We start from the raw sequence: 12,695 nt of genomic DNA, 5'->3' as shown, positions 1-12,695 counted from the left end.
CTGAGAGTTGAACCTGCTCTGGAAAGTGTGGGCTTCACCCAAACACCTGGACCCATTGAGGCTGAGTAGCCCCATGCTGTGGGTCACCGGAATCCCAGCCCAGACCTCTGCAGGAGAGAAACCCTCCCTACGGCGAGGTGAGGTGCGGGCTGAGGTCAGGGCTTACCTGTCGCTCCCGTTCCAGGCACATTCAAACTTGTCGAAAATGCAGTCGTTCTCATACAGGGAACAGAGCTTGCTCCGAAGGTAGTCGTGGACCTGGTGGGAGAAGGGATGAGGTGAGTGGACGGGGCGCCCCGACCGTCCCAGCCCCTCCACAAGAAGGGTCTCAAAGAGCAGTGAGGGTCTACATGCCCTGACACAGGCCAATGCAGCCCTGCTCATCTCAGCGAGGGTCTGAATGCTCTGACACAGCCCCACACAGCCCTGCTCATCTCATTGGGAGGCCCATGACCAGGCACACGGCTGACCTCCGCCATGACACAGCCCAATAGAGCCCTGCTCGTCTTATCGGAGGGCCCACGACCAGGCACATGGCTGACCTCCGAGCTGTGGCCAGAGACGGGAGCAGCACCAGGGAGCAGAGTCCACTGTGACAAACAGAACTCCCACAGCACAGGGGCCAGGACCGCCTGGGGTCCAGATCCTGGCTCCGCCCTCCCGGCTGTGTGATCTTGGACAAGTGACTTCACCTCTCTGAGCCTCAGTTTCTTCAAACTTAAAGTGATAAGAGGGTGAACCTCACAGTGGTTCTGGGATTAAGTGCAGGGCAGGCCTTTTGAGGGTAATGATCACCGAGAACACAGGGTGGCGGCTATCAAGAAAGGGGAAGAGGGAACCCACACAGGTTTCTCATCTATCCACAGCACGAGGCACTGAGGCTCACAGGGTCACACAGCCTCTAAGAGGCTGACCAGGACCCTTCCCCAGGATTCCTCTACCCCACAGGAGAGATGGTGACACCCCATGACCTGCATCCACCTGACTGCAGCCGGTCCTACAAGCCCTGTACCCGGAGGGCCGCGTGAGTGCCAGCCCTCTGCTGGGGCTGGAGCTGCCAGGACAACAGGGCATGGGCTTTGCCCTCTGGGTGGGGAAGGGGAGGTAACTGGGTGCCATGGAGCCTGGTTTCAACTCCCAGGAGTTGAAATTAACAACTCCAATGAACACAGAAAACGTGAAGGGTGGTGTGAACGTCAATTTCGTGTGTCAGCTTGGCTGGGCCATGGTACCCAGATACTTAAGTGTTTCTGTGAAGACATTTTGTAGGGGAGGTTAACATTTAAGCTGATAGACTGAGTAAAGCAAGCTGCCCTCTATCATGTGGGGGGCCTCGTCCAATCAGTCGAAGGCCCTGATAGAACAAAGACAGACCTCCCTGAGGACCGGGGGATTCCGCCATCTAGATGCCTGTGGGCTCGCGCAGTCACTCTCCCCTGGGTCGCCAGGCTGCCGGCCTGCTCTGCAGACTTAGAACATGCCACGTGAGCTAATTCCTTCAAATCTCCCTCTCTTTCTCAGTCTCCATCCCCATCCTGTTGGTTCTGTTTCTCTCAGCCATCTGACTAATATGGTGGTAAGGGCTACACAGGAAAACAGAGTGGCATTGGGGAAGCAGGATTGGGAGGAGGGGCCTGCTATTCACTGCAGACAGGATGGTTACACAAGGCTACCTGACTCCCACCTGGGGCCCTGCTCATCCCTCCCCAGCCCCCGTGTCCTCCTGGTGACCCTTGCCTTCCCCTTGGGCCCCTGCTGCAGCCCCACCATGCTGAAGGTCACTGTGTTCCTGTCTGTCTGGGACCCTTGAGGGTGAGGCCGAGGTTCTTCCTTCTCTCTGGGCCCAGGGTCTAGCACTGTGTTGGGCACAGTGTACTGGCTCAGTATGGGTAACAACTAAAATCAAGGGGGATGAACGGCAGCAGGTTTTAGTGTTCGTATCCCACCCCTGGGTCTGCATTTTTGTGTGTCCTCCTTACTCAGTCCCAGCAGCCTTGGTGATGCACGCGTCCAAATGCGCGTGCTGGTCTCTCTAACGTGCACTAAGCATCTCCTGCCCTCTAGTGGCAGGGTGAGGAAGAGCTCTGGAGAAAGATTGAATGTCAATCTAAGGTCCGCTGCTTGCTGGCTCTGTCACAGATTTGCCATTTAACTCAATTGTCTTCCAATAAAATGGAAGGGGAGAATACCGGCCCCACCTCCCAGGACAGCTGGGAGGCTTAGATGAGGCAACGTATACTATGGACTTACCTCAGTGTGGCTCATTCAACAACCATCCCCAGCCCCTTCACCCTTGCCTTCTTCAACCACAGAGGCTGTTAAACTATTAATTTTCCCAGCCACTGTGGTGGCTGCCAGGGACCCATTCTAGACAATGAGGTGTAAGAAGTCTTCTGAGAAGCATTCTGGGGAAGATTTTACAATCACAGTGAAACACGCAACAGACCCCAGGGGTGAGATCTAGCGCACTTCCTATTTCCTGCCTGGAATGTAGGCAAAGTGCCTGGAGGTGTGGCAGCCACTTTGTCACCATGAGGTACCACATGTGAGGGTGGAAAACCAACGCCCAAATGATGGTGGACTGGATCACAGAAGGAACCACTGTGGCACTGCCGGAGTCATGGAGCGCCCCCATCTTCCTGGACTGCCTTCTCCAGACTCCCCGTGGTGGGAGAAAAACAGCCCCGATTTGTTAAGCACTGCACACCAGCCGAACGCAGTCCTGCTACACACAATTTCTAGCACATCATAAGCCACCAAAAAATGTTGGTTGTTGTGCTGCTTTTATGTAGTTATTGCTATTATTTTAGCATCAATAGGTCAGCTGGGCCAGATGCCAAGTGCCCAGCTTAGGGCCTCACCCTCCGGAACAGTCATTCCCCTCCTTCGTGGGGTCCTTCATGAGAATTTTGGAAAGTTGTGTCCCCCTCCCCCTGAAAATGCCCATTGAAAACACTCCATGTAGTTTCAGGGGTTCACGGGCCTTTGTGGACCACAGGGATGGACGTCAGTGACCAGACGAGGGGCCGGAGGGAGTTGGAAATGTTCATTTCCCTGAGCTGCCTCCAGAGGGAGTCAGAGAGTTGCTCCTGCAGGCTTGAGCCAGGCTTATCCTGTCCCTCTCCTAGTCTGGGGTCTCTGCCATTCCCACAGGGACAGAGGAGGGCTGAGTCCTGCCTGGGGTGTGCAGTGTGAGGAGGGGGCCTGAGGGAGGAGCTGGGGCAGTCGCAAGAACTCAAGGAAACACACATCGCTGACAAACAGGCGGTCCCCATAGCGGTCCTTGGGGGTGTGTGGCTTCCAGGAGTGTGTGCTGTTCCTCTGGGGCCCAGGTCAGATCACAGCAGCCCACCCTCTGAGCTCTGCACCTGTTCCCAGCGGGGCCTGTGCCACCCAGGATGCTTCCCTACTAGGTCTTAGCACGGAGGAAAGGAAAGTGTAGGGCTCTGAGCCTGGGCTCTGAATCTGTCACCGCCCAGCCGAGAGACACCTCCCTCATCTCCCCACCTCTTAGTGCCCGAGTTCCCTTTCCACCAAATGAGATGATGGTTCCTTGTCACCGGGCAGTAAGGAATGGAGGTGAGAGATGTCAAGCACGTGCTACCGCGTGCGTGAGGAATGACACGGTGAGGAACTGGCTGGGGTTTCTGGTGGGGTGTTTTCCCACCCATGTTTGCACAGCCAGATCTTACTCATCCTTCAAGGCCCAGCACAAATGCCACCTCCTCCAAGAAGCCTCCTTGATCTCTCCACCTAACTGGAACCAGCTTTGAAGCCATCCCACATTTCTTTCAAGTCCACATTTTATTTTAACATCACATGAGTTTTGTTGTCTACCCCCTAACATATCTGAATGGATGATAATAGCAAGATAATAAATAATACTGTCCAAGAAGGGCCCAGGCTTCACCTATACTCTGGGCTTATAGGCCTGTGATGAGGATCTGGAAAGGAAACGTGCTCAGTTCACCTCTGCATGCACTGCTTACGGATGCACCCTGGGAGGGCAACGCTTAACCCACTTTAATGGTACAGCTCCGATGCAGGCTCCCGGGGAGTGGGGAGGGAAGCCATCGTCTACATACTCCACTGGGGTCCAGCCTGACGCTCATCTCTGTTCCCACATCTCTCTCCTCCCTGGAATTGAGGCCCCTGGGCCCTGGACTGCAGGCCTTGTTCAGGGACATCCGAAGCTCCCTGTGAGGCAAGACTGAGCACTCCTGCCTTCTGCCAAGCTACGTGTGGGGATGAGCTGCTGGATTTCTTCAGCCTCCGTGTCTTCACCTACATACTGGGCATATGAAAGCCACGCCTGGCTAGGAAGGCCCCCTCCACGGGGATCTCAGTATGGGGAAAAAAGACCCGGGATTCGGGGTCTCCTGCTGTGGTGCCCACCTGGTAGGTCTCTATGGGTCTTGCCTCCATGTTCAGGTCCCAGACCTTGACTGTAAGGTAGTCCCGGGTGAGCATGTAGCGGCCGCTGTGGCTGAACTTCACGTCGGACACAGAGGAGATGATTTCCGAGAAGAAGGAGCGGTTACTGGGGTCCTCGGGCTCTTCAAAGACTGTGAAGACAGAGAAGCAATGGCCGTCACTGGGCTGCTCCCGCCCTTGGGGTTGGCACGACAGATGACTCTGTTTTGCACCTGGGCCCATGCTGTGTTTATTCAGTCATTCATTCATTCCTCAAACCTAGAACTAAACACTTACCAGGGAACAAGCTTGGTAAGATTCTGTGCTGTGTGGAAATAGCCATTACTATCCCCATTCATAGCCAAGAAAACGGAGGAGCAGCTGGCTGAAACCCATGCCTGGGGAGTCAGTGCTGGAAGAAGGTGGTAGAGTCGGGATTTGAAGCCAGATCTATACTTGATGTGCTGCCCTCTACTGCCCCTTACTGGTGATGCTGAATGCCAGATTGCAAAGGTGTCCTGACATTCTTGAATGTGCTGGACAATGTCCTCCACCAGGCTGGGCACTGCTTGTGGCTCTGGCACTAACTGGCCCTGGGACCTTGGGCTGGTAGTTATCTCTGTTTATGGTGTCCTGGGAAGGCATGGCTGAGCCCTGCTCACAGGTAGGTTTTATTTTGTTGCCATGGGGTTTGGAACAAAATCAAATCTGACTGCCACAGAGGTGGTACAGTCTCCTGTGTGCCACCCACTGACCATCTCCTTTTTTCTTGGAGCACCTGCTCCGCACAGGAAGTTGCTTATCTGGTCCCTAAAGGCAACAGTTTGCTGCCTATCCTGGACAATTACAGACTGGGACAGAGTGGGCAATGAGGACTCCCCAGACAGCATCCCCTCCCCACTGCCCCCATAACCTGTCCTTCCTGAGCTGCAGAGGTTCCCAAAGTGGGACAAGGTCTCTAAGCTCATTTCTGCTGGTATCTGTCTCACTGGTAGCAGTGACCCTGGGGCTGAAGTAGCGTGGGGACTAGGACCCCTGTTGGGCCAGGTACTAACTCCCTGGGACCTGGGCCACAGAGAGACCCAGGGAGCCATGGGAAGAGGACGAGGTGGTGGGGTTGACAGCCATTCATCAGCCAATCTGGAAAGACCTAAACGTATGACAACCTGTCCAGCTGTCCCCATGGAAACCAGCTGAGTGGCAGCCTTGCCTGCTGGCCTGCTCTGGTCTCTACCCCTGAAACAGGGAAGCAGAGCTGATCACAGCACCCTGAGGCTCCCGAGAGGCCCCTCCCTGCTGGCCCCTCTCAGCCACAAGGGCTCATGTCCTGCCTCCCAGGTCTGTCCCAGCCCCTTATCCCCTCATGGGAAATGGCAGCACCCCATTCTCCCCCCCGTCCAAGGTGGACGCTGTGCCTGGCCACTGCCCCTCCAGAAATACAACTCCTGTCCAGCTCCCCTCTGCAGGGCCCACTGGTTGCCCTGATGGACTTATTCATTCATTCATTCATTCATTCATTCACCCAATCAATCAACCAATGCAAACAGCACCTACTCTGTGCCAGGCCCTGGGATGATGCAGTGACCAGCATAAAGCCACTGTTCCTGTGCGGCCAACATTCTCCTTGCAGATACAGACAATAAAACTAAGTGGCGCCCTGCACTGCCAGGGAGCAGCAAGTGCTGGGGAGGAAGAGCCTGCGGGGAGATAGGCACTGGGGGCTGGCAGTTTAGGTGGACATGGCCTCCATGGGAGGTGCTGTTTGACCAAGGTCTGAGTGAAGTTGGGGAGAGATCGGTGGCGATGCCTGGAGAGGGGTGCGCTGGGCAGAAGGGATGACACACGTAAGGGCCCTGAGGCAGGGACATGCCAAGGGCCGTGCAGGCAGAGAAAGGAGTGAGCAGGGGGAAGAGAGACTCAAGGGGCCACCCACGCAGGATCTCATGGGCCACGGCGAGGGGTGAGGAAGTCACCATTAGGGAAATGGGAGCCACTGAGGGTTCAGAGACAGGGAGGATGAAATCTCAGTCAAGGAGGTAGGGAGGGGCAGGCAGGAGGCTGGAGTCCCCTCCCCATGGAGGAAGGAAGTTCCAGCACCCGGTGGGCCAGGGCTCCAGAGCCGAGGTGTCACCACCCTGATCCCAGGCCACTGCGTGCAGGGAGGTGAGGGGAGGAGAGGGGGAAGGGGGAGGGGAGGGGGAAGGGGGAGGGGAGGGGGAAGGGGAAGGGGGGAGGGGGGGAAGGGGAAGGGGAAGGGGGAGGGGAGGGAGGGGGAGGGGGAGGGGAGGGAGGGGGGAGGGGGAGGGGAGGGAGGGGGAGGGGGAGGGAGGGGGAGGGGAGGGAGGGGGAAGGGGGAGGGGGAAGGGAGGGAGGGGGGAGGGGGAAGGGAGGGAGGGGGGAGGGGGGAGGGAGGGGGGAGGGGGGAGGGGAGGGGGAGGGGGGAAGGGAGGGAGGGGGAGGGGAGGGGAGGGAGGGGGAAGGGGGAGGGGAAGAGGGGGAAGGGGGAGGGGGAAGAGGGGGAAGGGGGAGGGGGAAGAGGGGGAAGGGGGAGGGGGAAGGGGGAGGGGGAAGGGGGAGGAGGGGAGGGGAGGGGGAAGGGGGAGGGAGGGGAGGGGAGGGGGAAGGGGGAGGGAGGGGAGGGGAGGGGGAAGGGGGGAGGGGGGAGGGGGAAGGGGGGAGGGGGAGGGGGAAGGGGGGAGGGGAGGGGGAAGGGGGGGAGGGGGAGGGGGAAGGGGGGAGGGGGAGGGGGAAGGGGGGAGGGGGAGGGGAAGGGGGGAGGGGGAGGGGGGAAGGGGGAGGGGAGGGGGAGGGGAGGGGGGAGGGAGGGAGGGGAGGAGGGGAGGGGAGGGGGAGGGGAAACGAGGGGGAGGGGAGGGGGAGGGGAGGGGGAGGGGAGGGGGAGGGGAGGAGGGGAGGGGAGGGGGAGGGGAAGTGAGGGGGAGGGGAGGTGGGGGGAGGTGGAGATGAGGGGAGGGGAGGGGAGGTGAGGGGAGGGGGAGGGAAGCTGCTTACAGGGCAGGAAAAGGCTCCCAGGTTTATGTTCATGCCTCTGGTATCCCCCCCAAATCAGAGCAGGCAGCAGGAGGAAGGTCCCCCCCACCTCTCTTGAGAGCAAGGCCTCCAAACACCTGTCTCTGAAGCAGACCCCTGAAGCTCAGGAGATCTATATCTCTGTCCTTAGCCTCTCCACGGCCTCTGGTGAGCAGTGGCAGCCTTCAACCCCACACCTCTGCCCTCGAAGCCGCGGCACTGTACCAGGTATCCTGAGGGCAGGTGGTCGCTCCTTCCAGTCCTGGCGTCAAGACCAGGAAGGCGGGAGGGAGCCTAGTTTACCCACTAATAGGTGGTGTCATATTTTGGAATTAGAATGCTGTCAGGCTGGCAGGTGTTTAACGAAACTCAAAACTGATAGTAGGCTCCTCCCTTTCCAGGAGCCCAACCCACCCCTCCACACGCCCCCGGTCCGCAGGCCTGCCTCCTGACCTCAATCTCCCTCCATCGTTCACAGGGATGCCCTTCTCAGTGGCCCGAGCTTTCGTCTTTCCACAAGGGCACATTGAAGGGAGGACCAGAAAGAAAACCAGCACCATGGGAAGGAAGGGTGAGGCCGCTCGCAGAGGGAGCTGGGAGAGAACAGGCTGCCAGGGTCTCAATCCCTGAGCCCCTCATGTGGCCTTGAATGCCTTCACCTCCCTGAGCCCTGGCCTTGCTCCTCCCTACAACAGGAGCCAAGGGCGCTTTTCAGGAAGGGGCGGGAGGAAGGGGCTGCAGCCAGGCCTGGCACCACCCTGGGTACAGGCAGGGCTGCAGGCAGCAAAGATCCTGTGCAGAGTGAGCCCAGTGCACAATGAGTGCTGCACCCCTACCGACTTCCCTCCCTCCCTCCTTCCTTCCGTCCCTCCCTCCCTCTCTGCCTCCCTCCTTCCCTCCCTCCCTCCTTCCTTCCGTCCCTCCCTCCCTCCCTCTCTGCCTCCCTCCTTCCCTCCCTCCCTCCCTGCCTCCCTCCCTCCTTCCTTCCATCCCTCCCTCCCTCCCTCCCTCTCTCCCTCCCTCCCTCCCTCCCTGCCTCCCTGCCTCCCTCCTTCCCTCCCTCCCTCTCTTCCTCCCTCCCTCCCTCCCTGCCTCCCTCCCTCCTTCCTTCCCTCTCTTCCTCCCTCCCTCTGTCCCTCCCTTCCTCCCTCCCTCCCTTCCTCCCTCCCTTCCTCCCTCCCTTCCTCCTTCCCTCTCTCCCTCCCTCCCTCCTGCTAGCCCTCCAACCCCTCCCTTCCTGGAGGAGGATGGGTAGGGGCAGGGGTAGTAAAATCTCCCTGGGAGTCACCTTGAGCTTCTGAAACCTCTGAGTTCCAATTGGTCATCTCACACGATAATGTTTTGTGCCCCGATAATAATAATTAAATTGGCATTTTTGTTTCTATAGATATATATATATTTGTAGTTTTTCTTTGTTAAGCCAAAGAAGGATCAACCACAGTGCCCTTTTCTCTCTGATGCCTACAGTAAAGAAAATCACTTTGAACGCTTGATTCCTTAAACGGGTGATGTTGTGCTGCCTTTCGATTAGCATTGGGTAGAGACCTCATATTTAGGAGAAGCAGGGAGAAGGCTTGAGAGAAGAGGGACCCCTGGTGGCTAAGTGGATGTAAACATGGAACAGAATCTCAGCAGGACCTGGTGGCTCCCAGCACCTGCCCAGGTGAGTGGCGGCAACGCTGTCTGGCCTGAACTAGGCTTTCTGCCACTTGGGGGTGAGGCAGAGTTGAGTTCAAAGCTAAGCCAGGGCGGCCTCTCGCAGGCTGACTTCGGCAGTGGCCTTAGTACCCCCTCGCCTGCTCAGGGGTCTCTCAGACCAGACTCCCCCAAACCTCGAGGGCTGGTCTAGGTTCCCAGCAGTACTTGCAGGTGGATGCAGCCAGAATCACAGGCTGCACTGGCGCTGGGTGTCACAGGGCAGAACGAGTAGCCAAGTCTCCTACCAGCCTCCAGGAGGAAAAACCACAAAGATCAAAGGCTGAGAGGACAATTGAATCGACAGGTGGAAACAGAAAGCCAAATGATGCTGGCCCTTGTCGCCCCACTGCTGGCTGTACTCGGGCATTTCTGAGGGTTTTTAAGGACACAAGGAACAGAAATGCAAACGATAGATCAGAAGGGATATTAATAAGCCTGAAAAACCATTCCTAAAAGTTCCTCTTTTTCTTTTCAGACATTTCTATGAAATTTTTGATACAATAGATTTTTTTCCAAAAGATAGTGGAATCTACTATTCCATATCAATCCCTGCCCCCGAGTGCTCACGCGAACACACACACACACACACACCCCGCTGCACCTCCTTCAGAGCGCTAACAGGAGATAAGGGGTCTCCCCTCTAATTGACTGAATCGCTAAGGACATTTCACAGTAATTATTCCTGCCATGGGTTTAAAGAAACATGTCTCAGAGCCCCGTCACTTGTGATGGGCCCAGTCCCATCTCCACCCACTCCCCCACGCCCTAATTATTTAAAAGTTGGAGAGCTCTCAATCAGCCAAAATCTCCATCCTGTTTCTTTTTAATGATTTTGCATAATTAGGGCTCTCATGGCTCGAGCCAGTTCCCTGACAACCACATCCTCCTCCTCCTTGGGTGTTGCACGGTGTTGTGGCCACAAAGAGCCTTCCCCACCCCCATCCCCGGCTCAGGCCAAGGTGGAGGGGACCTGGGGAGCCCAACCAAGGTGTGGGGTGGCTCTGACGGACCTGTGAATCAAAGGAAACGGGAGGTGAAGCCTGAGAGCGGGTGCCCGCCTTCCTTTCCAGCCTCACACACAACCGACTGTACCTCCTTCTGCTTAAAGCCCTCCTTGGCTCCCCAGTGCCCACAGGATCAAGGTTTAGGCTCCTACCTGTAGCTGACCGGCTCCTTCTCAATGGGTTCCAATCAGCCTGCTGCTGCTGCCCCACACACGCGAGTTCCCCTCTGCCGCACGCTCCAGCCCCCTTCCTGCTGGGCCTCTAGAGCACTGCATCCACTCAAAAGCTCTGGGGGTGAGCATCTCCTCAATGTTGAGCCCTAGGCATCTCCCCCTGCCTCCCCTAGCTCCTGCCCCGCCATGTGCTGGGCAGAGAGCAGAGTGGATCGTGCTGTGTGTGACCTCAGGCAAGCCCCTGGTCGTCTCTGAGCCCAGCTTCCCTCATCTGGAGAAGGAACACGATGAGATCTTCAGAGGTCATGCCTGGAGGCACTGGCCCAGTGTGGGGCTTGAAGTAGCTGCTCAATAAAACCATGGAGGGATTCCTGGAGTTATTTTTCACATCATTTTCTCTCCCTGAGATCCCTTTCCCATTTTTAGCTGGTCTTTCTTACCAACTCCTATACATCATCCAGAACCCCAGGCTCACACCTTGCTTTCGTGCATATTGTTCAGATGCTCTCTAAAGAAATCCTGTGCTTACCCTCTGCTGCCCCCAAGCTGCTGGGTACCTTCTTCTGTGGCACTGGCAGGAGGGCAGGGTCCCCTCATGGGGCTGTGAGCTCCCTCGGGCCAGGGGTCCTGCCTTGGTCATTAGTCACTGATCATCTTGGCGCCCCTGCCTAGCACGTACCCTGCCTCATGGCCCTGCCCTGCTCCCTGAGCAGAGAGAAGCTTGTGCTGCTGCCTGCCATTTCTGCTCCAGCCCCTCACTGACACCTTTCTTCCCCAACCTGATGCGGTTCCACTGCAGTTTCCAGGCCTGGCGGAGAAGCCTCAACCAGCCTGGGGGTGGCCCCTGTGTGCCCGTGGCACTTGCTCTGTGGCCCTCTTGGTGGTACCTGCTGTGTCCCACCCCCATCGTTGTCAGTGTGTGGACGACACTCCTCTGGGGCTGGGGTGGAGGCCGATTGGGTTCAGATGGTAGAAATGCATGGGCTTGCACCGTGCATTCAGGGACAAGTGCAGCTCAGTGAGGCCTCCAGAGAAACAGATGAGGGTGGGAGGGACCTGCAGGTGGGTGGAGGTGGAAAACACGGGAGGAGGTGGCCTGGAGGGGAGAGGGGCCTATGGGGTCCTGGGCAGTGATTGCCCTGGGCTACCCTGGCCACAGCTCCCTCCTGTGATCTGATGGGATACAAGGTCATCCACGAGGGTGGAGTGGCCTGAGCCACCTGGCCTCACCTCAGGCCATGCTCCAGGAGGAGCTTGGAGGGTCTGAGAAGCAGAAGAAGGACGATGGGGGTTATGGATCCCGGAGCACCCCTGGACACTGGCTTGCTCCTGGGTTCCAGGTGATGTCACTGTTTGGGAATGGGCCTCCTGTGCGGCCTCCTTCCCCATCCCTGAGGCTGTACTCAGTGGGGAGGAGGCAGGGAGTTCCTACAAGGGCACAGGTGAGCACAATGAGTGCTCACTGATGAAGAGATGACAGTTGTCACTCCCTGCCCAGCACCATGTGATCGAGCCCCATCAAACAAAATAACTCAAGCCCAGCTGTGGCCCCCAGGCCCGGCACGCTCTCCCCTTAACCCATCTTTGCACACAAGAGCCCGCCTCTCCACCTGTTCTAGCCACACGGGTCCTGACATCAGCCAGGTTCCTCTCAGACACTACTGTGGGGTAGGGCACCCCCGCCCCCATTCCCAGGCTCTTTCTCATCCAGGGACACCTCTCCTGACCCCTGAGAAGCAATGCATCAGAGGACTCCTGACGCCCTTCATGGAAACCTTCCCACTCCAATGCACCTACTTATTTACCAGTCCACTTCCTGTGGTTCCTCCACACAGATGGGAGCCTGGTCTCTGCACAGAGCCTGAAGCCATCCCGGACCCTCCCTCCCTCTCCATCCAATCGGCAGCAAATCCAGCAGGCCCCACCTGACATGGGGGGCAGGGCCCACCACCTTCCCCACCTGCACCGGCCGCTCACTCTGCGCACCAGCGTCTCTCACCTGCGTGAACACACTAGCCCCCAGCCGGCCCCCACTTCTACCTCACCCCTCAGCTTATTCTCCACTGGGCAGCCAGAGGGATCCTGTGAACACAAGGCCAGGCTGGCCCACTCCCTGCTCAGAAGGCCCTGTGGTTCCTGTCTCTTTCAGAGGAAACCCGAAGCTCTTGCCCTGGCCTGTGAGGCCTCCTCCAGCCACACACCTCTCTGACCTCACCTCCTCTCTCCAGCCTCCGTATCCAGCCACAGGGCCTTCACATGGGCTATTCCCACTGTTGGGGAGCTTTGCCCTGGTCCTGCACCTGGATAGCTGCAGGGTCTGGGCTGGGGCTGGTCTTTCTGCAGCAGATCCATTACTAGAGTGAGCCCTGGGAGTTGA

The 12,695-nt window shown here is 57.8% G+C and overlaps 1 protein-coding gene across 6 annotated transcripts in view; it reads right to left on the bottom strand.

Annotated features, from left to right (window-relative positions):
• Positions 1–12,695, bottom strand: part of PPP2R2C (protein phosphatase 2 regulatory subunit Bgamma) — a 247,451-nt gene that overhangs the window by 8,481 nt on the left and 226,275 nt on the right. For all 6 annotated transcript variants that reach the window (XM_054484751.1, XM_054484755.1, XM_054484756.2 and 3 more), the window contains 2 exons: positions 4,396–4,565; positions 167–258 (listed from right to left, as the gene is read on the bottom strand). In XM_054484751.1, the coding sequence (XP_054340726.1) occupies positions 167–258; positions 4,396–4,565 (262 nt within the window). The remainder of the gene's footprint in view (positions 1–166; positions 259–4,395; positions 4,566–12,695) is intronic.

The sequence above is a fragment of the Pongo pygmaeus genome, chromosome 3 (genome assembly GCF_028885625.2).
Source record: "Pongo pygmaeus isolate AG05252 chromosome 3, NHGRI_mPonPyg2-v2.0_pri, whole genome shotgun sequence".
NCBI lineage: Eukaryota > Metazoa > Chordata > Mammalia > Primates > Hominidae > Pongo > Pongo pygmaeus.
This window is presented reverse-complemented; position numbering and strand designations above follow the sequence as displayed.